The sequence below is a fragment of the Dermacentor variabilis genome, chromosome 3 (genome assembly GCF_050947875.1).
Source record: "Dermacentor variabilis isolate Ectoservices chromosome 3, ASM5094787v1, whole genome shotgun sequence".
NCBI classification, from domain to species: Eukaryota; Metazoa; Arthropoda; class Arachnida; order Ixodida; family Ixodidae; genus Dermacentor; species Dermacentor variabilis.
The window spans coordinates 105,117,548-105,145,286 of NC_134570.1; the positions used below are offsets into that span (position 1 = coordinate 105,117,548).

The window sequence follows — 27,739 nt, forward strand, 5'->3', positions numbered from 1 at the left end:
CAATATTCTGCATACGAATAGAGTCTAGCCGTGATTGTAGAAGGAGACGTCACGTATCCAGCTTGCTGTCCGCTTAGCAACGAGAGCAGACGTTGTCTTCTGCAGTCTCCGGTTTCTTCAAGTCGCTACCACAGGGATTGTTTTCAGGTTGTGCCTTTTCCGTGTTTTCTCCTCCTCTTCCTCCTCCTCCTCCAATTAGCCTGGTGAACAACAACTTGTCGAGAGCCGCAGTCGGTGCCTCACAAATGAGAAAAGATAAATAGGAGAGCAAGAAGCTCCAGACGAGCAGAAGAAACAGCAACGTCAGCTGAAAGGGAAGTGAGAAAAAACAGGCTGTTCACTATCTTTGCAAAAGCATCCGAAAAGAAAACTTCTGGAAAGAATTCGCATTCTAACGAGCCTACGTAAATTGTCGTATTAGTGTGAGGCCTTATGATGCATCAGTTTCAAATGTTATGTTAGGCAGCTCTATCACCTTATCGATTTCTTAGAGACTATAATGGTATAGTACGGCTATAGCAAAGCTGATACTCCTACCTATGCCACTTAAGTCGCCGATAATTTTCCCGCGACCGAAATCACTCCTTATGCAAGTGTCAGTAGAAAAGCAACAATAGCTTCTTACCAATATCACTAATGTTTCTCGTGCAGTACCTTGCTTTAGCCGTTGCACTTATCTTTTACGATGCGCACCTCCTCATTCAGCTAGTACTGTTTCTCCGATCGCTTCTTTCATTGCTCCTTTGTTCCTTTCTCTTAGCACCTTTTATCGCAAAGGGGCATCTGGTTACCTCTTTTCTCCTCACTCTCTCCACTGTTGCGGCTGCTGCAACCACTTGTGTGGCCGCTCATACAAACAGCAGCCAGGACTTGTATGGTCATTTCTGTCTTTGTCTCCAGTGTGTTGTGCTGTCTGGGAACAATTAACCGCTAACCGCCATGATAACCACAGTACAGCTTAGTCATCTCCCAGCCGTTCCTGCTACTGCTTGAGTTAGTGACAATGGGCAATCATCGTGCGTCACCATCATCGTCGTTATCAGCTAGTACTTATGTTCAGTACCCGACCGGGTGATTCAATAACCATGATGCAGCGCAGCTCAGCACGATGTCTCCGATTTGTTTCGTCAGCCACGTGATCGGAGCGGATCTGATGGGATTGGACTGCGAAAAACGCTGGTGTACGGTGCATTGAGTGCACGTTAAAGAAACCCAGTTTGTCAAATTTAATCGGGAGTCCCGCAGTTAAGCATTCCTTATAACCCACTGAGCAGTTCAGGGGGGACGTGCGACTCCACAATTAAATTCACAGAGGTCCCGTGATGGACAAAGGTCTCACCAAGCAATTTCTGTAAGTTGACTGCATGCAATACCCTGTATATTTCCTAGTCTCATTGCAAAACTTCGCAGCGCTACCTTTCTCTCGGCACCCACTTTTCCGAGCGGCGACGAAGTTTGAGCGCAACTCATTACATGTTCATGCGCATTAGACTGCGTGTTTATGCTCACTGAACCCAAATTTTACGTTAAATATAAACAATTGCGCCTATGGCTAAGAGAGTGCTTTAAGCTGTCTCAGGATAAACCGTCTTGATAAGTAGCTTTTGCTTTTTCCCGAAACAATAAACGTCATTCTGGTCACGCTCAACTATATACCTGTAGTGTTGACTGCACTGAAACGTGCACATTTGTTGTTAGTTATATGTGCAATGCTTTGTTAATTCTTCTGTTCACCTTTTATATGACTAATTATGATGCGTTGACAAGCGTGTTATGCTGAGTCTGTGCTGCATATATGTTGCAAGTACAATGACAACAAAACTAAATATAAAGAAATATATTTCAGGAATATTTGTACCATGCTGATTTGGGAGCTTGCCTTCAAACTACTTTACCGCTGTCCTTTTGACTAGATTTCTACTGAGTCCCTCCTCAATAAGTTTGTTGGAGATAGGGTAGTACATTCGTGTTTAATGGCGCAAAAGCGACTAAGGCCATGCTGCGCCAGCGACAAGATATTCAGAAATCCAATTTTAAAGCAGCGATCCCTGCGTTACTTTATATGCTCTGCAAAGAACCGGTTTTCTCTAAAAAGCTCAACAATTCAGTGAAGGGCACTGGCGGATCATCTCCGAGTATTGCGGTGTGGTTTAAACATATGTGTAAGTTATAGAGATTCTGTAAAAGCTTTCGTCTCTGTGTTTCGGTATGTGGGCACGTCATAATAATGTACATTACTGTAAGTGGTTCATGGCACTTCTCGCAAGTTGGAAGGTTTTCGTTTGGAAGTAGAAAATTGCGTGTCAGGTGTGTATGCCCAATTCGATGTCTCCGTAGGATCACCTCATAGCACCGTTGTTGGCGACTGCATGTCTTCCACTCGCCAATCAAGAATTTTATTGCATGTAACTTGTTATTTATGCAAGAGTCCCATTCTAGTTGCCACTTTGATGTCAGGGCCTTATCAATCGCTCGAATACTGTCTCTGCATGGAAGTGTCGTTTGCGTTATGCCTTCGTGCGCTGCCATGAACGCGCATCTATCTACTGCTTCCTTCCCTGGTATCCCAACATGGCTTGGGATCCAGCAGAGTCGTATGGTTCTTCCGTATGTATTATAGGCCACCATGTTTAGGATATCGCCAAGTAGGGGCTCAGACGTGGAATTAAGCTTTAGTGCTCTGAGTGTGCTCAACAAATCCGTATATATGACAGCATTCATCTGCTTGTCGGTGGTAATTTTTTTGCTGCCATCCATATCGCATAATCTTCGGCGGTAAAAACTGAAGAAAAATTAATTATTCGAATGCTAGTTTCTCAGTTTTTCGTTATAATCCCGACACCTAGGTATTCTTGTGTTTTAGAGGCGTCAGTGCAAAATTCCATGTAGTTTTCATATTTTCCTCGAATAGCTCGGTAGTCTTCTATCATTTGTTCTTGTGGAATGTATTTTTTTGTTTAGATGCGTTAGTGTCCAGTCACATAGATATGAAAGTTTGTACCATGGGGGAAATTTTGGTGACTTTTCAGCAACCTGCAGGACCTCATGAGGAACAACATCAGTCTGACAGTATTCTTCGTGTCTTAAGTGGCCGAATCATGTTCGGCTTGTTTGTGCAGTGTATCCGTGATTTGCACTATGTTACGATGCTGCAGCATATATGTTGTGTGATGACCGAATTCACAGTAGACAGGAAAGTGTAAGTACTGCCCTGCGGTGCTGTAAGGAAGGCTCATTGCAGCCAAAAAAGAAACTTTGGATAGGCGATGTGCTGTAGGCACCGCTCGCCAGCCGTAGGCCGAGATTATGAACTGGATCAAGTCGCTTGATATTACTGCCTAGCTGCACCATAAATTACACTACCATAGTCGAGGATGCTACGTACAAGGGACCGGTATATACGTAGTAGATAAGTTCGGTCAGATCCCCAGTGCTTGTGCGATCACACCTTGAGGATATTTGGTGCTATATTTTGTCTCATTTGAGTTGTGTTAATGTGGGCCGGGAAGTACAGCTTCGTAGCAAAAGTAACGCCTAAAAATTTGTGGTCTTCTTTGATCGCCAACGTTGTACCATGCAATGTGAGAAATGGATTGCAGTGTAACCTTCACTTCTGGGAGAACATAACTGTAACAGTTTTCTCCGTTGAAAAACGGAATCCATTTTCGTCAGCTCATTGTGTGAAATTATTTATCGTTACTTGTAGTTGTCTTTCGCAAGTGGGTAGATTTGAGGCGCGACACGCCACTTGCAAATCGTCGACTTATATTGAGTGCATATAAGAGAATGGGACAATCTTATTAACAGAGTTCGTTTTGACTATGAAGAGTGCCGTGCTCAGAATGCAACCCTGTAGAACGCCATTTTCCTCTGTAAATGTGCGTGAAAGTGTTGTGCCGAGACGCACCTTAAATGTTCTATTTGCCCTAAAATCAGATAGACAGTTTCTCATTGTGCCACGGAGTCCCAAGTCAGCCACGTCTTTTAAACTTCCATACCGCCACGTGGTATCCTGTGCTTTTTCTAAATTGAACAAAAAAAACTGCAATACAGTGTTGTTTGTGCAGACGCGCGTTACGCATTTGATGTTCTAGTCGTAAGGAGTTGATCAGTTGAAGAGCAGCCCTTTCTGTATCCGCGCTGGTGCATGTCTATAAGAATTCTTGATTCAAGGATGAATGTGAGTCATATGTTTATGATACTCTCGAATGGTTTGGCTCGACAACTTGTTAATGCAATGGATCTGTAGCTGCTTGGGGATGTTGCGGGTTTACCTGATTTCAAAAAGGCATTTCTGCTGCATTTTTCTAATCTGTAGGCATTACTCCAGATTCCCATATATCGTGTTTCTACTGATGCTTGAGATAGGTGTGCCAGCATTGTGTAGTGGGCACGGTCAAAACCTGTTACCGTTCTTGTTTTTTTACCGGCGGTTATTGTTAAGTTCATTTGAAGCCCCAATAGTGGGCAGCCTCTATTTCTCAGCCGACTCTCTATATTTCAGGAATGCATTTGAGTAGTTTGCTGAGCTGGAAATGTTGTAAAAGTGTTGGCCTAATAAGTTGGCCTCATCCTGTAGTGCTGTTTGTGTGCATGGACATGTAAGTAGTGGTATTGTGTATGATGTGTACTCTTTAGATTTCCTCACCTGGTCCCATAATCATTTTGATTTGACTGTACTATTGATTGAAGATATGTATTTTTGCCATCATGGTTTTTCCGCCTGTCTTGGAATAAATGGTGCTTTGGCTTTGACCTGTTTGAAATTGAAAAGATTGCTATAAGTGGGGTACTTCGTAAGATTCCCCTGACTTTATCTCGTTGTTTTTTGTTGTTGTTTTGATTCGGTACACTCGTTTGTCCACCAGGGTTTTAGCTATTTGCGCACAATACCGGATGACTCGGGTATTGCTTTTTCTGCCGCTGACATTGTGACCTCAGTGATTTTTAAGTTAAGTTCGTCAATGCTTAGTTCTGGCGAAAAGACAACTCCTAGTTTCGCATTCTCCCTAAAACCGGCCAGTCGGTGAGCTGTAATTTCCGCCGGCGTGGCATAGTGACAAAGGTGTGTGGTGATGATAAAAGTTTGATGACTGCGGGCAAGTGATCCCTACCCTATGACGGGTCGACGGCTTTCCATTTAGGATCATTAAAAATAGATTTTGAGCTAAAATCTAAATCTAAAGAACTAAAAGTGCGGGAAGTCGGTGAAATCTAGGTCGGTGCACGTCAATAGTAAAGGCAGATATGGTTTCAAATAGTAAAATCTTCAAACAGCTGCCCTCTTTGGTCAGTTTTAATACTGCCCCAAAAAGTACAGTGAGCAATAAAATCCCCTACCAAAGAAATGGCTCCGGTAAGGGACCTGTTAAATTTTGTAAGTGCTTAGTAGTAAAATGGGTGCGGGGTGGAATATACAGTGAACAAATGGTGATGGTTTTGTGAGCTAAAACGGTGAAAGCAACAGGTTCTATGTGACTGGTAATGCGAACTTCTCTAGCTGCAATACTACCCTGCAGAACAATGGCTATACCACCCGAAAGCGGGTTCGTCTGAGTAAGGTCGCGCCGCACAGCAGTGAAATCTTTTAAGATGTTCTTGTGTTTTTCACCTAGGTTTGTTTGCTGTAGGTACAAGGCAACAGGAGAGAAGTTAAATAACAGGTCTTTGATGTTACCTAAGTAATGTAATATACCTCTAGAATTCCAGTGGATAATAAAGCCATTATGAAAATCTAAGGTAAAAAATGGCATTACGAGTGAATAGGAGAATGAGAAAGATGTTAGGTGACATAGATCTAAAGGCTGATACAAAGGATAGATAACCTTCAGGTTATTGCTCTTTAATTTAGAATGATTATTTGGACTTGGTCCTTCTTTCCGCGCTAGAGAGAGCGCTTGTCTTTTGGTGTCGATTACACCGGGGTTATTGGGTCTACCTCCATCGCTCTCTCTGAAGCGCTGGAGGACCGAGAGTTGGGTGCCGAAACACGTCTCGGGCCTTGCGGTTCGTTTGAATTTAGGGCCCTGCGGAACTGGTATCTGCAGGCTCTTCGAAGAGGATGGAGCAGCACTGGCTGCTTCCACCGCGGAGGCGGGAGGGGCCACTACGGGACCGCTGTGCTCGGGTTCGGAGGACGGCTGAGGCCTCTGTGACGCTGCCACCACCTGCGTCCCATTGGCACAACTTCTTCGCGAAAGGTATGATAGTCGCTTTCTGTCTTCCAAGAACGATATGTTTTCTTTCACGGTTAGTGCAATTACTTTTTTTCCTTTTTCCAGCAAGAACAAGACCGCTAGTAAGTTGGATGGTCTCCTTCGCAGTTAATGAAATGTGGGGAAGAAGTGCGGTTGTCAGATTGCTGATCATTGGAGCTGCATTTATCGCAGGTTCTTTGGCCTCGGCATGCATGTGAAGCATGTCCGATCCTTTGGCACCTGAAACATCGTTTGGGCTTTGGGATATATGGTCTGACGTTTACTTTTACGCACACTGCATCCAGCGAGGTACGCATTACGCTTGTTCCAAAAGTAAGTATAACATGCTTTCTCGGGATTTCTCGGTCGTTTCTGCGGATGACAATTCTTTGCACTTTAGCAACATTTTGTCACTATAAACCTTCCAGCAGTTCGTCATCGCTCAGGCCAATAAAGACTTCCTGTGGTATTACACCTTGGCTTGTATTTAGTGTTTTGTGTGGTGAAATTGTCACTGTCGCGTCACCAAAGCTAGTAAGTTCCGAGAGCTTTTGCCCTTGACCTTTATCATTTAGTTCTAGGAGGAGGTCTCCGCTAGAAAGTTTTGAGGCTTCCCCGATTTTGTCTTTCAGGCACTTGGCCACCAGGAATGGGGAGAGCTTTCTTACTGGTATGTTGTTTTCACTGTGGATTACATAGTACATGGGAAGGATGGGGTGTTGCTCCGTAAAGAGAACTGCAACGGTGCTTCAGTACGGCATCTCTTCAGACGCCGATCATAGACGACAAGATTACGCTGCCATAAAAACATGTATTCGGCAACAGCGCCGATCACCGCCCACGGAGCCTAACAAGGGAACGCGGTTGAGCTTGTGTACAAGTCTGCACGACGGCAGCCGTACGCCATCACTATAACCAAATAGGGTGTACCCAAGGTAGGATATTCGCACCAGGTTAATCCTTGCCGCCAAGGAGAAAGGAAGTAAATGGAAGAGAGAAGAAGACAGGAAATGTAAAGAAAAGAGCAAGAAAGACGAAGATTTGAAGAGACAGAGAAAGGAAAAGGCGACTGCCGATTTCCCCCGGGTGGGTAAGTCCGGGGGTACCGCCTACGAGAAGCAGAGACCGAATAGGTGTGTTGCCTACGCCGGGGTGCCTTAAAGGTACAAATACCCTGCGTCGGCTCAACCCCCAGGATCCCCCTTTCGACGAGCACGGCTAACCCGCGCGCGGCTACTTGCGGGCGGGTTCAAACCTCATGTGCTCGGGTACGTGGTGTCGCAAGAGACCAAACGCCTGCTGCCGCAGACGCCCCTGCGGGGTGTTGGAGATAGGTATTTTTCAAATAGTTGATCAAATTTTTATTGGCCTTATTCTTTGCTTACACGTAACGCGCTCCATGACGCCGTTTCCGTTAGAAACCTTCACGCATGAGCAATCTTTGTTTTAAGCTTTATCCCATACACTTGTGTCACGATACAGGCGGCACTGAACATCTATGGATTTTCTTGAAAGCTTAAACGTTATCATTCTTATTCGCCTCCTTAAGGCACGAGGAACTGTTCAAACTGTTCCGTCGCATGAATTGAGCCGTACATATGCTTGCACAGAGCATACACCAAGCGTTTAGTGATCATGTGCGCGAGGGGAATTTGTGATGCAAGAATCAGCACTATAAGGAGTGGTTCTTCTCACCGAGGGTTAACAAGCTTTGCGGACAGAAATCTAAGCCAGACAGAAGCTTCAAAGGGAGATGGACAAATAATTGACTTCTGAGATTTTCCGTTTCGAAACCACAACCTGGGTATAAGGCGCGCCGTAGTAGGCGACACCTGATAAATTTTCATAGCCTGGTGTTCTTTACTGCGCACCAATTGCACGCAACATGAGCTTTCTTGCATATCGCTCCCATTTAAAAGCGGCCGCCGCGGCCGATTGTGGCACCCGCGCCCACATGCTGAGCAGTGCAACGTCATAGCCACTTAACTACGGCGGCGAATACCAAGAGATGCATACTTGAGGCCATCGGCAGTGCGAAAAAATACAAAGCTTCAGGTCAGAACCAGCGTTTCGACATCAGCACTTGCCTTCGTCAGACATTCCTCGTTTGCCCCCTCTAAATAATTCTGGCACGCCAGTTTCTCTTTAACTTACCTGATTGAACACCGACCAGAACATTCGTTCCCTCGACGCGTGAAACAGCAGGTGGAGGAAAGGCACGTGGATGAGATAGACGCCGAAGGAGAGCTTGCTCAGCGGCACGTAAGCGTTCCAGGATAGCAGCTTCGATAGAGCCCCTGCAGAGACAAACAACGGGTAAATTCTCTTTTTTCACTATGGCCTCAGCTTATGAGCTTAGCCAGACTTCGTAGGGACATAAATGGACGCTAAATGCTTTTAAGAAAGTCCTATTTAGCTTATTTGCGCACATATGAGCGCCTATAGTAACTGATTTGAATTTTGGATACATGTACTCCAAAAGCAAAAGTTATGACAGTGAGAGAGTGATTGTAGAGAGGAAGAGGTGCACTTTTCTGCATCAATTTTGTCTCAGCGCCTTGAGGAAGAGGAGGAGAACATAAATAGGTAAGAAGAGGGAAATATGATAGTACCGGTCGCAGTACGCGTTGTGACGAAGCATCACAAGTAGCTATATTATGAATCACCGCTTACAGAGTGACACCAAGAAGACGACAAAAATTTTGTAGTGCTTTCATCCTCTGGAGATAATTAGTGACAGTAATACGATTTGCATCCTTTCTTATGCTAATTGTTTCATTAAAGATTATACCTGATCAATTCTGGTGATGGTGAAAATAACGAGGCGTATACAGGGTTGTGCGATATGTTCAAGAGCAGATTGTTCATCTTTACCTGCTCCGGTTGCCTTCTATCTGCACTTTCTCTACATTTACACATACACACATGGCATGCCTGCTATATACATCCATAAAATTTACATCGATGTCTCAATCGGTTCGCCAACATTAGTGTATGATACTGTCTCATCTCCCACAGCTTCCACGGGTGCTTGCAGCGATGGCTAGCTTGTGACCCCAGTAACCCAAGTCCCCCAGCGACACACCCAGGGACCCAAGTTAGTGTCAAAGAGGTTCGCCCAAGTATGGCACCCACACAATGACCCGAATTTGTGGTAACGGTGTTCACTGAAGAGCGCCTCATACACAAACGCACATACCCATTCACTAAAACTGAGATATAGGAGGTTCACATACGTGGTGATAAAAGTTGGGGAGAAAGAGGTTAATTGAAAAGCGCCAGATAAGCAGTATCGAATACCCTTCAACACAAGTTGGCATGAAATGGATTACCTCATCAGGGGCACATGCGCAATGTCACATATCCGTGACACAACTTGAACCAGCGACTGGCTTCGAATCGATGTTCCCTCATCAAACCAGCGCAATGCCCTAAACTATATAGCACGGACTACCCAGTGATACAATTTGGACGGAAAAAGGTTCGAGGCACCGACGTACCCACATCGCATTCAAAAAGAACAGTGTTTCTCCCCTTGCGTCGCGTCTTGACGTAAGCGCTTTCTAAAGCGGTAGTATTCTTTGGCCATTTCAGGCAATTTCCTGGAGCGATGGCTGTATATGTTTCAAACTAGCCGTTTTCCCGCATACCTTGATAAATGGTGACAGTGACAAAAAATTATCCGAGTGCCCTGAGGAACTTGATCGGGGGGAGCCGAAGGCTAGTCCGCTGTATAATGGGTGTTGCATCGGGCTTCTGCGTTGAGGGAACAGAGTTCGAAACCAATCATCGGGCCAACTGCGATTACTGAGTGTGTGGCATTGTGTTCAACGCTATTCAAGAAACATGTCTCACGCCGACATCAGTCACTGTGGATGCGGAACTGAGTGGGTACCGCTGTTCAAAGAAACTATTCGACGCCGACCTAATGCATTGGATATGTACAACTCGGTTTTTTCTGGTCTTCAGTGAACATGTTCGATACCAATTTGTGTCACTAGGTCTGGGTGTTCTTCAGTGAACGTGTTTGACCCCAACTTTAGTAACTAGGTATATGTCACAGGGAATGTGCTACTCTACAGTAGACACTTTTAGCACTGCGTGCGCTGCATAAGCAACGCTGCTGCCTCTGTAAGAGCGCTACGTCCTGCATGCCGAGCATGTGCAGAACGCAACACGAGCCGTACCCGGTGCGTACAGTGCCACAGCGGGCCCCTGCATCCTATTCTTGGGCAAGTATGTGAGGGACCTCGTGTGCTGCTTTCGTACTTCTAGTTTGTTCGTGACAGCGCGGGACCCATGGTTGTTTCCAAAATAGCCGGTACTGTGCCATAACCTGACCACGGATCTGACTAGGACGTTTGGATTAGCTTGACTGTTAGCAACAAGCGCTTAATTTTTATTTGCCAGATGACACAGCATGTTGCCGTACGTTTACGCATGTGAGCACTCCCGTCTACTAAATGCCCTATCGTGAGACGCGCTGCCACGTTGTGAAATGTGCTTCTGCGCCGAGTGCGCACCCTCATGGCGCAATGTTATAACTATCTAATGACAAAAGAGATCCCTTAAATTCAAATCGAACCCAAGTCACAAGTGCTCCTCAAGTACAGCAAGCAAACGCATTAGCAAGCTGCGCCACAAGTGCAACAGGTATCTACCGTTTTCAATGAACACCTTTCGCGTCAGTGCTTTGGCGAACTGCGCCAAGAATGCACTCGGTGTGTCCGCTCTTCAATGAATCTCTGGCGAACTTGGTTCACTGAGTGCTCAAGTATTACTGAGTGTTCAGCAAGCGAAGGAACGACTCAGTGTTCGCAGGCACCGGCGCACCACGCTTGTAGCCTCGGAGGGCACGGGCCGGCTTCTCAGCAGCGTCATTAGATGGCGAGTCAAGTCCAGAAAGAAGCGAGGGGGAGGAGACAAGTGCGTCATGCATTTCGGATGCCATGCGCAGGCTTCGCGGCGACCACGATACGTGGCTGCCAGCGTTCATAGAAAACGCGAAAGAAGAGCCCCGTCTCAGTACACTCGTCATACATAGTTCTTTTCTACGGTGGCAATACGTTGTGTCGCTATGTTGATTCAATGCTAACGCATCGCTGTCGACAGTGATCCGGAAAGGGGTTCCGCGAAACATTTTTTTTTTCTTGTGCAATCAGCATCTTTTGGAGAACTTCACGCATTTTCTGGGAGGTATCTGCTTTTCTATGCAACCGTTGTGCTGCTAACATGGGTCCCTGGGCAGTCTATCCGTGGTCGATGCCTACGTCACCATGCCGCTGTGCTGGGAAAACAGGGTCAGAAACCAACCGTCAGACCAAGTTGGGTAACTGGCTATGCCCCGCTTTTTAATGAACCTCGCTCCCTCTAAATTTACTTACTGAGTATGGGCCACTAGTTAGGTTCCGCTCTTGAATGAAGCTATTTTGGGCCAAATGGTGTTCGCTTAGCGTGTACCACGGGGTAAGCCCAGCTGTTCAATAAACACCTTTGTAACCAACTTGAAATCCCTGTGTATGTGCCACTGCGTCCATAGGCCGCCTCTTGAATGACAAAACTCATTTAAAAGAACATATCCCGTGTAAGGCGGAAGCAATGCCGCATCATGCATACTAGAATAATCTTGTCTGAAGATATTCTATTCACATGCGCGCCACGCGCAGACCTCGTGGTGCCGTCGCTATAGCGGGAAGCGCCAGAGAGAGTCGGCTGCGTACGCGATTCATGCATAACACGTCTCTGCGACGGCAATATGGCGCGTCAATACATTGCTTGAATGCTAATCGCCTTAACGTCGTCATTCATCTTGAGATGGGCTCTGCCAGAACAGTTCTTGATCGCCTCCGCATGCAACAACCGGAAGAATTAGCTCGTTTTGGTAGTTGGAGACTTATCATGCGAGGACATTCAGTGACCACAGAAATGCAACCGCCTTTGAACTTGACGAGTACGCGTGCGAAGGTGAAAAGCAGCTACCGTATAGAGCAGCAAACAAAATAGAACATGGGACGAAACACCACACACTATGCTGTACATCTGGAGAGATGATTCCAATTATTACGCAATAGGCAGGCGCATCGTGAATCTCAACAACGATATCACTTGAACTGTGAAATGAAATTAAATCAAGTTGCACAGTTAACGTCCATTTGCAACTCAAGGGCTATGAATATACGCCACAGCGTGAAACTGTGGTTCATATCGACCACCTGTATTTCGTTGAAGTGAAGCGTTCGCAAATGTTTTCAAATATTTTCTTTTAAAGGACAGAGAAATGGTCAAGTTGAGATACGTTAGTGGCTGCAACAATTCGACTTAGGATACGCACTACGAAGGGACTGCGTCGCCATAAGGCGCTATTATATTTTTAACGCTTATCACCTTATGAAGGGTACGTCGATTTGTGGTTTGCTACAGTCAAAATGACTCGCAGTGCCAAGTGCGACTCTTGCTACTGTGTTGAAATTGTAGAAGGTGTTCGTCATGGGTGCGCATCATTCGGTACCCACACAATTTCTCTTGTAGCTCCCCTCCTCCCTTCTGTGAATTCATGCTATCCGTATTGCTCAGCAGAGTTATTATTACGACATTTGATTGTGGCAAGAAACAAATTCTCGTGTTCTGCTAGAACGTGTTGTTATTTAGTGTTGTTTTGTTGTCTTCTATTTTGCAAAGAGAAGAGTAATGCTATATCGAGCCAAGAACGGCGAGGAATAATAGTCATAGCCGTCAAAGTCACAAATGTTCTGAGTGGGAGTGCTTGGCAGGCACTGCAAAGCCGCAATCAATTTCTATGACCAACTTTATTCACTGAAACTCTAACTTGAAATTAAAGATGAAGAGCGCTCATGAATGAATGAGAAATATTTCGAAGTTCGCATTCATTTTCCACAATTTGCAATTCTGTCGCACTTTGTGGGATCTTAATACAGTGGAGTAAATATTTCGATAAGAAAAATAGCACAATCATGCTTTCCTTTTTTATTCTTACTGAAAACTGTACTTCCGTTTTCTTGCAATGCAAATATAGAAAAAGACAGCAGCCACAACGCACTCGTAATCTACATTTGACGAACTTACTGCTGACCATAATTACTTTGTTTAGCGCAAAACATCGGACACAAGATGCAGGACAAGGCGTAAGAATTGTAAATTGGGAATGGGGAATGCGCGAATTTTCTTACTGTTGAAGGGCCAGTTAAATGTTGTGCAAAAGAGTAGATTCATGATGTGGGAATTTTCTTCCAAGCACGCACGCAAAACTGTTCGCATTCTTCTCCCATTGCAGAAGTTTGGGACTTTTTCGCTGCGGGGTAAAGCTCCTGTCACGATCCACCCGGGTTCGTGAACCAGGCAGGGCTCGAAGGACCCTCTGTTAGACAGACGCTCCGCGTGGTGGGGATGAACGGTGACTGACGGCCGAGCAGCTTATTGCGCGGTGACCAATGTTGCCTACCGAGTCTGGCAGGCCACCGAGCCTGGCGGGCCAACGAAGATTATGCCTGAGAGCGCGCCCCATGCTTGCTACACCCCCTTAGCCCCAGTTTGTTTGTTGACAACAAAATAAACATCCCAGTTCAATGTATGAGCCTCTACCTCCGTCCAAGCTGGGTCGACGGTGCCTGCTACCCAGGCGAGAAACGTTCCGATGGCCTACGCGGTCGAATACTCCGCCAGGGCACCGGTGTTGACGGGCTAGGTGTGGCAATGCTGGGTGCTGCATGAGCCAGCCTCGCTCCACCCGGAGGGTCCGCGCTGGTCAGCCTTGTGAGTGCTGCCGGACTTGACACCGGCCCAACGGCCGCCGCACAGCTGGCAACGCTTGCCGCTTACGAGGTGGCTGGCGCTCCGTTAGAAGTGACTGGTGTTGCCGCTAATCCTCCAGCGGGCTTGAAGTCTCAAGGGGCAGCCGAGGGTGCTAGCTAGGTCCCCAGGCAAGGCCTAACGTGGTCGGCGTGTCTGTGCCACGTGGCCCCGTCTAGCATGCCGACAAGCAGCGATGAGACGCTGGCAGGAGACACCACCTGTCCAGCGGACCAGGGTGGACTAGGACCGAAGTTCCTGGTGAAAACTTGAGCTTCCGACTGCGGCAAAGGCCTCGGTCAGCAGCCAGCTTCTGTTTCAGCTGCTTCATGAGCACTGTGGATCGGAGGTCTAGATGCAGGGCGTACAAGGTTGTCTTGACCATCCGCCCCAGCATGAGCTCCCAGGGCGTACAGCCAGTGACATCGTGGGGCGTGGTCCGGTGCTGAAACAGTATCTGGGAAATCTGCGTCCGGAAATCCCCAGTCTGGCTCTACTTGAGCTTGTCCTTGATGGCTTGAACCACCCGCTCAGCTGCACCGTTTGAAGCAGCGTGGTACGACGCAACCATCATGCGGCGGATTCCGTTTTTTGTCAGCCAGGCCAGGTACTCTGTGCTGGCGAACGCAGAACCATTGTAGAACACGATGACGTCCGGCGACCCCGGGGCAGTGAAGACCTGTCGTAGCGCTGCAATGGTCGCGCCTGCTAATGGAGTGGTGACAGGTAGAACCTCCACCCATTTCGAGAAGGCGTCCGCGGCCACCATGAAGAAATGGTCCTTGAAGGGCCCCCCCAAAATCCTCATGCATGCGGGTCCAGGGTCTCTGTGGGGACGGCCAGTGGGCGATTTCCACATGACCCGAAGCCCGCTAATGCTCCTGGCAGATTTGGAAGCTCTCCACCATGTGAGCGATGTCCTGCTCCAGGCCAGGCCACCAACCATGGGCTGGGCCACCATCTTGGTCTTTTCCATGCCAGGATGACCATCGTGCAGCAAGTGCAGCAGCCTGGACCGGAGACCTTTTGGGATGACCACCATGGAACCCTACAGTAGGCAGCCCTGCTGCAAGCTCAGCTCGCCGGCCTTGTGGCTATACGCCTGCAGAAGAATTCTTCCCCATGGGACACCGCCTTGACCACCTGAGACAGGACTGCGTCCCGGCTGGTCGCTTGGGCAGATCAGTAGAGTACCTCTGGGTACGCCTGCTCCAGCGTGAGCACTTCATGAGGCACCTCTGGCAGAGGCAGGTGGCTCAGGGTATCAGCAGGTCCCAAGTCTCTTCCCGGACGGTAAACTAGTTGGTAACTGTAAGCTGCCAGCCTCAAGGCCCAGCGTACCACTTGCGGTGATGCCTGCACGGGAACTGCCTTGTCAGGCCCCAGCAGCCCCAACAGCGGCTTGTGCTCAGTGACGGCCTCGAACTTCCAGCCTCACAAACACTGGTGGAAGCGTTCGACACCGAACATGAGGGCCAGGCCTTCCTTGTCCAGCTAGCTGTAGTGTTGCTCTGCTGCATGAAGCCGATGAGAAGCAAAGAACACAGGGCGTTCCTGGCCATCCTTGTCCTGGTGTGCCAGGACGGCTCCGACGCCGTACAGCGACGCATCTACGGCCATTATGACAGGCTTGGCAGGATCGAAGTGTACCCGCACTGGAGCCTTGGTGATTAGCTCCTTGCTGCGCTAGAAAGCCCGGCCCTGCTCCTTCTTCCAGACCCATTGCTGATCTTCTCGTAGCCCTGCCTGGAGCCCTGCCACGGAATAATTTGAGCCTGCTGCCGCATGCTCCCGCCCGCACCCTTGCGACGGCTACCCTGGCCGCGGGCTTGTGCGGTACCTGACCTTGAACCAGGCTGCTGCTGTTTGCTGTTCGTCCTGCCCTTCGGCATACCCGTGCCAGGTGCTCAGTTTTCCCGCACGTGAAGCATTATGCTTGAGACAACTGGCATTGTGAGAGGGAGTGCGGGCACCCTCAGAGCGACGGCAGGTACTGCCCTTTGTCGCCAACTTGTTGATCGCCGCTTTCGCCGACGATGAGCCAGTCGCACGGGCAATCTCGCCGGTGTGCTTGGCGGCAGCTTCTATTTCCAGCGCTGCCTTAACGGCGTCGTCGCGAAGGGTCGGGAAGCTACAGGAGTCGCGTCTGCATGACGGGGTTGTTGATGCCGCAGACGAAACGGTCCTGGAGCAGCTAGTCCAGCTGGTCCCCGAAACCGCAGACACTGGCTCACGCTCGTAGCACAGCAATGAATTGCCCGAGGGTCTCTCCCTCCCGGCGGCTCCGATTGTTGAAGCGGAAACGCTCCATTAGTGTGGACGGTGCTGGGTTGAAATGCGAGCGCAGTATAGCGAGCAGCTCACCCTACGCCTTAACATTCGGCGTGGCTGCCTTGAGAAGGTACAGCAGGAGACCGAAGACGCGGGTATCGCAGCTGGCCAGGAAAATGTCCCGCTGTTTGGCCTCGGGTGTGTCGTTTCTCCCTCAAACGGCTCGAGCCTTCCGTAGATCGGCATGGCGGCAGCAACGGGGTGGGGCGGTTTTTCCCCGCTCGCGGTAGCATGGGTCAATCCGTGGGTACTCGTCGCCAGTGTCACGATCCGCCCGGGTTCGTGAACGGGGGAGGGCTCGAGGCACCCTCCGTGAGATGGACGCTCCGCAGAGTGGCCGTGATGAACGCCGAGCAGCTGTGCTAGTCGGTGTTTATTAGTGCGGCGACCAATGTTGCCTACCGAGCCTGGCGGGTCAACGAAGATTATGCCCTAAGGGCGTCACATGCTTGTTACCCGCCTTCTATACCAAATTTCGCATTATAGGCCTATGCATTATTATTGGGTTGTTTCTTGTTGCTCGATAGTATTACCTTGTACACCGAACGAGTCAACAAAACTTATCCGCTCGCACCAGTAAGCTTTCTGTACTGCGAAGGGCTTCATTTATTGATCTAGACATGTTCAACACAAAGTAGTCAATATCTTTCTAAATCTTCCACTTTCTTTATTAAAACGACTTGAGACTTGTTCTGTGTAGGCAAACCACAAGATAGGCGGTAGAGAAATGCGGTCGAGAAAGTAAAACATGGAACGTATGCGCTTTCTCTGTCAAGTTTTCTACGTAGTTTCCTTTCAGTCCTTCGTCCCCTTTTTTACGTGTCGCAGTGCAGCTAACAGGACGTCCATGTGCTTAAGCTCCCTGTCTTTCCTTGTATTTTCTGTCTCTTTCTCTAAGTAGCGATCAAGCGCACTCTCATTCTTGTGTCACTCTTGTAATTAGCGATAAACACGACTGCCCAAGCGCATCAAACTGTGACTTCCAAGAACGAATGATCGCTAAGGCTGTCATATACTCTCGTGCTATATATGCGTATGCAGCCGAATGTGCAGAACATCGGGCTACTGCGCTAGGAGACCCCGGCTCAAGTACCATCGCTGGCCACGTAGCCATTCTTTTTCTACCTAGGCCTCAAGCGAGTCCAGCAAAGAACCCAATTACCTACCAGCTGATCGCAAAGCGGCTGTTCAGAGGCGAACAATATTTCCCATTTAAGGCCACGATGTGGCGTAGAAGGCGCCACGATTAGGCATCCCAACAATATTCATCGAGATTGGCCACCTTGGGGTATACAAATGCAGAGACCAGATGATGTCGCGGGCGAAGGAACTGCTCCCAACCAAACCGGCTGTAGCGCGTATGCAAGTGCATCCCTGAGTCCAGTACTGACGACGACGAGAAAAAAACACGGGAAGGTAGCTAAAGAATGCTTCGAATTTAAATATCCTAATGTGACACAAAAACGTAAAATTTGGTCGCCTTACCGCCTCGTCCCGTGGAGCACGCGAGCGTGATCCATACCAGGAAGAGCGTCCAGAGGATGCGGTCCAAGAATGCCGCAAGGAGCGCGACGCCCGCTGACACGGGATTCGGGCTTCTGTACCAGGCGAACTTCACAAATACGCAGAACAGACAGCAGGCCACGGACCCGTACCAGCAAACCTGCTGGAACCGCTGGAGAAATGAAGGCGAAACACACATCACTCAGAGGCCCAGTGCGGAATCTCACAAATGTGCATGCCACGAGGACCGCAGTAATAAACTGGCTTGTAACACGTGGTTTCCCTCAGTCAGGAATTTGTCTTGCGCGAAGTCCCTTTCGTAAGCAAAACGAGAATGAACCATAGGCTGGTGCTGCGAGACACAACTTGTGCGAAAACGCGCAACTACTGATGCATCATTATTGTAATTTATTTTTCCCTTAAGGGCCTTTTACAGGTCATTACATCGAGAATTCCCCAAAAAAGGCATGTCATAAAACGAATACCATAATTATCGGAAAGGCAGCCATTTCCCAAACAAATAAATACGCAGCGATTACAACCAAGGAGATTTCTGAAGTTATTATAGGGTACAGTAATAACAGCAGTGGGAAATTAAAGCAAGCAGAAAGTGCCGATACATAAGGAGGAGGAGCAAAATATAAAAAAAACAAAAAAATTAAAAATATTGCAACTACACCTGGAAATACGCTTACGCATTAAGGAAGGCTGAAGCGAGTATTTGCACCTTACAGGTGCTGAGAAATATGATACTAACATGAACTCACCGGGACCGTCGTCGCTCGTGGCTACGTCGTTCTTTTTGTTAACACGTGATCTGGGTCTCAATTCCCGGCCCGGCTGAACTTAGGCTGATTTCGTTACACTTCGAGTAACCATAAGTACAATGTACGAAAAGTTTTCAGTACTGTATAAAACATTCGCCAAGATAATTTCCAACAGAATCAGGGCAACACGTGATATCAATAACCAAGAGGACACGCTGGCTTCAAGAAGAGATATTCTACGTCACATTCATGTCACCAATCAGGTAATCGACAAATTTATAGACTACAGTAAACTTCCCTATATTGAATTTCATACAATATGAAAATGCATTTGATTCATTTGAGTTACCAGCAGTCACAGAGACATCGCGTAATCAAGTAGTAGAGGAGGCATACGTGAATATCTTGTGAAATATCTACAAAGATCCACAGCTAATTCGGTTCCCCACAACAAAAATAGAACGTTACTTATCAAGAAAGCGGTCAGGAAAGGAGACAATCTCTCCAATACTATTCACTGCATGCTTAAAAAAATATTCAAATTATTAGACTGGGAAGGCTTAGAAGGGAGGTTCGACGGCGAATATCTCAATAACCTTCACTTTTCACATGACATTGCCCTCTTCAGCAGCACTGTGGCCGTGTTACGATAAATGGTTTAGGACCTTGAGAAAGTGTAAGAGTGGAGCTTAAGATAACTATGCAGAAGACAAGGATAATGTTCAATAGTATGGCAATGGAACAAGAATTAAGGATAGCTAGTCAGCCTCTAGAGTCTGTACAGCAGTACGTTTATCTAGGTCAATCGCTCACAAGGGACCCTGATTCTGAGTAGGAAACTTACAGACAAAGAAAAATGCGTTGGAGCACATACGGCAGGCATTACTAAATCTGAGTGGGAGCTTACCACCGTCATTGCAAAGAAGTGTACAGTCGTTGCATTCCACCGGTGCTAACATTTGGGGCAGAAACTTGGAGGTCAACAAAGCGGGAGAACAATGAAGGTTAGGATTGCGCAAAGGGCGATGGAACGAAAAATATTAGGCCTTATGTTTAAAGACATTAAGAGAACGGTTTTGATCGGAAAGCAAACGGGAAAAGCCGATATTCAAGATGACATTAAGGGGAAAGAATGGAGCTGCGCAGGACATGTAATGCGTAGGGCAGATAACCGGTGCACCATTATAGTTACACAAAATGGGTGCCAAGGGAAGGAAAGCGTGGTGGAGGACGGCAGAAAACTAGGTGGTGCGATAAAACTGGGAAATTCCCAAGCGCCAATCACCTAGCGCAAGACAGGGGTAATCGAAGATGGCAGGGAAAGGCCTTCGTCGTGCAGTGAAATTAAAAATAAGTTGCTTACTATTATTATTATTATTATTATTATTATTATTATTATTATTATTATTATTATTATTATTATTATTATGTTCGGAAACGCCGAACATAATTCGCGCGAGACGCATAGCGCCCTCTCTCGGCAAGCTTAACTGGACGGCCAACGGAGCCTAAAGATATACTGTATAACTCGAAACAGCACAGTTATGCATTCCGAATTTGTTATAGTTTTTAAAGAAAGACTCATTTGGGAACACATTTCTAAATGTGAAAATCAGTAGGTACCTGAGCAGCTTCAACCTTTAATTGGGCCCTACTTTGTGTTCTAGAAGAGCCAACGACTGAATTTGGCAAGTTTCAAAGTTTTTTACTAAACTAAAAGGGCCATATTACCAACAAAAAAAAAATACGTGGATACTCGTGACTTCACGGTGACGTGCCAGCACTGGGAATGCCCACCCACAAATCATGCAATGCAACTAGTAATGGGTCATCATGTACTCTTACTATATTTTAATAACCAACCCTTAAAAATAAATTATCGAAATGTAGCTTTTTTAAGCGTGCGTAGCGTCTTCGCATGTGAGGGTTGTTTCAGCGGTACCTTGGATATCTTCCTTTCCTTGAAGTCGTCTAAGACGAGATACGTCATGCAGCCGCCGAAGTAGCACACGGCGTGGTAGTAGGGCCGGATGTAGTATTCGTCCAGAGTTCGCAGCATGACGCTGAAATTCAAAGAGATTAAAGAATTCGGAAAGAATAAAGGTACAACTCTACAGCAGGGGGAACACTGTCACTGCGATTAGTGAAGGAGTATAGACCCCTTTCGCTACTTACAAACACAGGGCCTGAACGGCTTGCGGTTTTGCTCACTGACGTAGCCCGCTAAATGTGGCGAGCAAGAAAGGCATAGGCGGCTATATCGCCTAGCAGGACTGCGTTAAAATCTAAGCCTGCAGACTTTCATCACTTTTCCTGTGTACATATAACGACTATTTTACAAGTCGACGCTGCCGCAAGTTATACAAAACTCTTGTATGTTAGTCTTGAGGCGTGATGTGCATGTCTTTTATCTCAAAACTTTCAAAATAGATTTCAGGCGTAGTGAAACAGCTCATAAACGTGCTTTGTGCTCCGGCGCAGTAGATTGAAATGTCCGTGGCCGGAAGTTTGTTGGCCCCGCACTTTCGCTGCTATTATCAGGCCCAGCCAGCTATACTCGCGGACAACTTCACCTGGCTTTGAAGGGAAAGCTACGGAGGCCAATCGCGCACAACTGAGAACGCTTCTGAACAGAGGCCCACGTTTTAATCTACGTTAGTTTAGGCTGGGTGAGATAAAACATAAGCAGCTTAATAGCAACAGTTGAACAAGACAGAACACATCACCGAGTGTAAATGTTTACATATTTTGCGGCGTTTCCCTTCCCCGTCTGCGTAAAAGCGAAACTGTCGCAAGTGGAAGCTGCGTCGCTTCAGCGTCTCTCCCGACAAACCAAAAGCGCTGTCAAACGCGGCCGGACTGCTTGTGCAGTCACGCATGCGCAGCAGTCACGCGCCCGTAGCTTTCCCTTCATAGCCACAGAAAGTTGGCCGCTAGTACAGTCTTGCGAAAACAAAAACAAAAAACAAAAAAAAAAACGCGAGACTGCTGCGATGCTAATAGAGGGTTCGGTGAATTTTCCCCGCGCTGCGAGCAGTGACCGCATTTACTTTTAGTTGGCAGTGATCTTCAATACTTACTCTGCAATCGAGCCTGGGAAGATCATAAACGGCGACAGCTGAAGGACTGCAACGACACACGTCCCAGCAATGCAGCCCAGAAGAGATAGAAGGGCGAATGCTCCGACTGTAAGTGTCCTGCGCCTGCGCATCAAGTGTCCTTGTCAAACGACATCGACAGAATTGTTCTAAGTGTGGAACTTTTCTAGCAAACAATAAACGATTATTTGAAAGAATGGTTGAGCCTTGAGTATCTAATCCCGTATTTACACATGTAAAAAGGAATGCACGGTAAATAAACCTATCTTAAGTAAAGCTTATCCATCTCGCTGCTTTCTGCATTGATGAATTTATTTGATCACCCGTAATTTTGTACTTTAGATTAGAAACTGTCATTTACTTTGTGCAGGATTCTTTGCAGGTATGCTTACATTTCCATCTTCCTTTTAGAAGTAAACCAATCGTGAATAACACTACGATTATTTCTTTACATATTCAACTGCGTCACGAATAGACTCTGCAAGCTGCAAGCAAAAGCACTCATATAGTCAAAACATTCGTGCAGTAGGCTTATGCGCGATAGGATCGTATTGCTGTATGAGCATTCAGTGCCGCAGTGTAAGCAATTATTTCAAATTTACAAAACTAAAGTACTGGCGTGCTTGTGTAAGGTCGCTTTCATTTGAATCTGACAACTTTGAGAACAGATCCCGTAGCGCTTTTGAGTCACTCTCTTAATTTGCACACGTAACAAGCAGACGTATAAAACATTTTTAATAGATATTTCCATGCACTGTAACAAGTAAAATACCTCCAATGCATATTTTACGTATGCGGCTTTTCCCATTATGATGTTGCTTTTTTCAATGAGCTCACCGTTTGAATATCAGCAGCGTAACAAGAGAGACGACGAACAGCTGGAAATCCGTCGACAGGTACCACACGTGCGGTATGACATTCTGGCACGAGGAAAAATGGGATATTGCACATAAACAAAGTTCACTTTTATTATCACAGAGAGAGAGTGGGGCGCTTGGCTTGTGCCTACTCCCTTGGCCCGTCTAAAGTTCGCGCTTGTTAAACAAGCCAATAGGAACCCCCTAAATCAGCAATAGGTATCATTAGGACCCAGAACGCTTTTTAACGAAACACACCGATTTTTTCTGGCGTGTGTTTAGTCACCTGCATTCTACTAAGGGTGATTCACGGGCATCACGAGAGAGAGAGAAGGAGTTGGGGACCGGTACATTGAAAATGACCGGGTACGGGAAAGGTAAGGTTGGTATTTACCTCCGAAATAATGTTCGATGGATTACGTGGGAAGTGCAGGTGATGTAAAAGTGAAGTTCGGTCATTTTAATGTACGCATTGCCAGTTCCTGGCAAATCAGTTCTGCAGAAGTCCGAAAGGTAGAGGAATGTTCACGAAAAGGAAAATTGTCATCCACCCGACTGTAGCACGACGCTACATACGAGTTTGCCAGAAAGAAAGCGTTGAAGTTGAAACAGAATTCGTCCTCGTCCCAGGCAACTTGAACCTAGCGCCAAAGCCTTACCACGACGGTTGGTCCACCATCTCGGCAAACCAGGAGCCTAGAAGATGGCAGAGAGACGCTGAAATATTTGACAAGTCGCCTTGTCGACTTATCAGTACCACGCCGGTAATGCGTTGGTCCCATGTTAAAATTACAGACCAGGACGAATTTTTGTTTCAGCTGCAAAATCCTGTTTCTGAAATTAAAATCACGTGGGTTCCCTTTGTAGCTTTGCGCTGCGGTCGAGTGGATGACACTTTGATCTTTCAACAACATTTCCTGAAACTTGCTAAGCAAGCTAATCTCCTGAATTTTAGGAAATAAGTCCAAGAGCTGACGCTGCCTGTTATGGAAGGACAAGGCATTGGACGTAATGTGCTTGTCAGCATCAGTGGTGCCCGATTTGTTTAGTCCCTCTGGCCTCCATAAAATATTTCATGAAATGTTTCAATGTAGTTTTTCCATACATCATAGCGTACTAGTTCGAATGTTGTTGCAGTAGCGGGTTCTTTATTCAGTGGTGGCAGAGTCTACCGTATGTATTAGCTGGAGAAGAGACCGTTTCAAAAGGAGTAGGGCAAGGGTAGGGTAAGGAAAGTGCAAATGTTTAATACTGAGGATTTGTTGTGGCATTAAGAGGTGGCTGGGCTGTGTGAAGAAAGTGCTAACAACTAGCAAATCTTGTGCTCTTTCAAATTCGTCAAACTGGGCGCGAAGAATGCCCGTCAATGTTTGTATTTCCTGAAAAAATGCGAGCCAGAATAAACATCAGGCACAAGAATAATATAGTGGTCATATACCAATATCTATGCAGTTATGGTCAATGACCGAGCTTTTGGCTACCCTCAAGGTGCACTTGCAGGAGTAGCAGAGCACAATGCAATCGGATTATGGCAACGCACGCACAAGAACTTTCGATTTAACCAATCGAGAATGCTGTATTTGATAACATTGCAAGAGCCCGTACGGGACGTATTTCTAATTTCATCAAGTGCATGAATTCATACGCAGTCATTTTAGTCATTTCTAAATGGTTTCAACAAAGGAACAGTGAAACGGACACGTATAATAGTTACTTTACTATATATATAAGGGTGATTTATTAGTGAATTGAGATGGGTGGATTGAAGATGAATGAATAAATAAATAATATTAAAATGGAAAAACACGGGACCGGACAATATTTACAGGCAAGGCAACTCCTTGTCCTGCCTGAAGAAGCTTCATTTTGCACCTCCTTGTTTTGTAATAAGGGTACGTCTGCCGAAAGCATTATTGTTCCCGAGCTCACTGTTCAAAACTTTCGTTGGCTTAACTTAGAAGAATTTACCAGGTGCCTATTTCTTCTTCAAGCAAATCGCAATGTTCTCGCAAAATCACACCTTCTCCACACAATTCACATCACCCTTCCTGCCCACTGTTACGGCTTTTAACCGCTACCAATCTTTCTCATTGGACACCTTGAATCTCTCCATAGTTCCATAAATGTTGCGAAGCTATTAAAACCTAATTACAGTAGAACCCCGCTGTTACGTTCCTCACTGCTGCGTTTTCCCGGCTGCTACGTCGTTTTCATGCGGTCCCGGCATAGCTTCCATAGGATCCAATGTATAAGGAACCCCGCTGTTACGTCGTAGCTGTGAAAACGTTCCCGCATGATACGTCGCAACTTAGCACTCCGAGCCCGCCTGGGCTGAAGTAGGCAACGCGCTCCAGCCGCCATTTTAGCTTTTGACAAGTTTTGGCTGGGCTTGGCCGGGCTTGGCTATGGAACTGGCTGCAAGAAGCCGCACGCCAGTTCGAGAGGCCGCCACTGAGTGGCCATTCGTGAAAAATGCTCTCACTATCATCACTGTGATTAGGGTCACCGCATGGTTGTTGGACGGGTCGACTCACGGAGGAAGGAAACTTGGGAGAGGCCCTCTCGTCACTCTTTGTGAAGCAAAAGTGAAACCGGAAGTTGGCGTTGCTCGTGGCGTTGCTCCGCCTATCGGGCCAGCTCTCCTCTCTTGTTTACATTTCTCCCACGGCGCGCCGCGTGCAACCGGGCTGCTCGGACGCGCGCGCTCCGCAGCAATACTAAACAATCGTTAGCAGGTTAGCATGATTACGCCAAAGAGGGCAAAATTTCCCGCGGATATTCCTTTGTCCGTTGCCATTGCCGTGGCGCGGTGACGACGAGGAGCACGAGCCGCATGATGCCGGGGAGTGGCCAAATCCTAGCTTTGGAGAAGCCGTCGCGGCTCTAGACCTCCTCCACAGGTACGTCGCACCTCACAGCGCCGCTGACAGCAATGCGGCCTTCCAGGCTATTGAGAAACGTGTGGCGATTTCTAGCGAGCGAAAGAAACGGCAAGCCATCATTCTAGACTTTTTTAAGTCCTAAGCGCACTCTGTGGAAATAAATTGTCTATAGTTGAAGCTGCCCTTTTTTTCATTCATTTTCGGAGCTTTCCTCACTGTTGCGTTTTCCCGGCTGTTACGTTTTTTTTCCCCGGTCCGGTGAAAAACGTATGAACGGGGTTCCACTGTATCCTTATTTTTTGGTCCCCACCGGTGCCACGTACCTGGAAGACATTGTAAGGGCGACTAAACATCAATGATTTGCAAGAGATATTCCAAGATTGTGCAATTCACCACCGGCACGTACTCGCAGAACGGTACCCATTCCTATTGTTCAGGCCTGACGCACTTACATGACTGCTACGTATATTTTAATAAAGCTCATGTTGAAACAACCGAAAAGTTCATGAAACGTAACGCTGAAGTGTAGGCCGCCAGCATTTGTAGTCAGAGTATACTTCAACGACGAAATGCACCGTACAGTACGTGAATGTCTTTTGTAAAGACGCTTTCGTAAAGAGTTTACACTTACTCGTTCGCTGATTGTATCGAAATTACGGATCTGCAGAAGCAAGTGCCACCAATGAGAGGCGACCTCCTTGTGCAGGTCTTGGAAGAACGCCTTCGTGTTGGGACCCGTGACAAAGGGCTGAAGCGCGTACAGGCACATGATGATGAAAAACAGTGGAATGCAAGTCCTGCAGAGAGAACGATATAATTACTCTCCTTAAATGGAAAACACGAGAATGCCATCATCTCTCCTCGACTTTGACATTTTTCGGCTAGGATGGGGGTTTACGTGGAGAGAACTCTTTTTTCCCAACACACTGCAGTATTGGCATGAAAAACAACAACATGGGCATTAAGGCTGCTTGTTAACTGAACCCTATGGTCAACAAATGGGCATCATATTTACATCCATGCGGTGAGATCAGATAACATAATCATTTTGTTGAAGGCACAGCCATATGTCTGTGTGACGTGCCGTTTTTCATCAGCAGTGTTGAAGGTATTGTTTTTTCTTTTATTTTCCTTTTTGATTCTTTGTTATGATTAAGCATGAAGTAGCTGATAGCAAATTAAATGAAGATTTAATGACTACAAAACTACGAGGAGTAATGTAGAAGCACCCGAAAGATAATCCTGTTCTTCCCAACCCTGTCCCCATTGCTTTTTCCTGAAATCCCACTATGCGAAATGACTAACCATTATACATATATCATTGTGATGGAAGCTTGTGAGTGTAGAAGTTAAATTCGTAGTGATTTCGTGAGCTTAGGCCATGGCGCTGAAACGCAGAAGTAATTAAAGCTTGCTCAATTATTTATTTATTTATTTATTTATTTATTTACTTATTTAACCAAAACTCTCTTTCCTCTTCACCGCCACCCCCCCTAACAGCTATTCCCAGCAACTTTCTCTAATGACCTATTTCTCTGAAAACTAGGCTGTCTGATTTTGACAGCTGCAAGTTAGCAACATCTACAAAAATTGGAAGGTTACGAGGCCTATAATAATTTTTCTTGCTTGACCAAGCACATTCGATAACTATGCCAGACTTAGAGAAGTTTTACTGCCATGCACAAGGCAGAAGTTTGATGTATTTTGTACGTGATTTGTATGTTTGTGTAGTGCGTAAGAACTCTCTGCGAAGTTGACTGTAACTTCCCATTTATTACATCTATTTGCAGGATGCATGATAAATTTGCATATCATAGTTACGGATCAAAATTCAGCGCAAACAGGACGACACAATAAGGCGAAAAGACAAGACTCTGTTCTCAACTGCCATATTTATTACGTCACACCTCTACCAATAGGAAAACAGTCCTAAGGAACATGCATCCACTCCTCTGTACAACATTTAATTTTGTCTTTTGGAATCCTTGCCATCCCATTCGCTCTCTCAACATATCTCACACCAAGGCTTTTCTCGGCATATGCTAGTCAGATCTTTTTTTCTAACAAGCTGATGTATGGCGTAATAAATATTTCTCATGAGAGTATTGTCTCGCCCTGTCTCCTTGTAGTGTGCTCCCGTGCGGTCTAAAATTTATTTTGAACGCCTACAGATATATGCCTCCTCAAAACGTAGAACATTCACAAACGCTACCTACCTAATCAGCCGTCTGATAACGCCGATTATGAAAACCATTGGTCCATTTCTCCTCTGCCTTGTGACAGTAAAGCATAGAAAGA

General features: G+C 46.6%; 1 protein-coding gene across 1 annotated transcript; it reads right to left on the reverse strand.

Moving 5' to 3' along the window:
• On the reverse strand, positions 1–27,739 carry LOC142574081 (nose resistant to fluoxetine protein 6-like). Its single transcript, XM_075683251.1, has 8 exons — positions 27,658–27,739; positions 26,073–26,238; positions 22,540–22,622; positions 21,685–21,807; positions 20,547–20,667; positions 17,820–18,009; positions 8,352–8,494; positions 1–307 (listed from the first exon to the last, which is right to left on the reverse strand). Exons 1-8 carry the CDS (start codon positions 27,693–27,695, stop codon positions 74–76), a joined length of 1,098 nt encoding a protein of 365 aa, XP_075539366.1. The 5' UTR covers positions 27,696–27,739; the 3' UTR covers positions 1–73.

Bases quoted from the DNA above. Each gene is read 5' to 3' on its own strand.
- LOC142574081 (XM_075683251.1), bottom strand. From the start codon at position 27,695: ATGGTTTTCATAATCGGCGTTATCAGACGGCTGATTAG. The intron at 22,623-26,072 runs GTAAGTGTAAAC...TCCTCGTGCCAG, and splicing joins TCGATACAATCAGCGAACGA to AATGTCATACCGCACGTGTG. The intron at 8,495-17,819 runs GTAAGGCGACCA...TTGTCTCTGCAG, and splicing joins GTGCTCCACGGGACGAGGCG to GGGCTCTATCGAAGCTGCTA.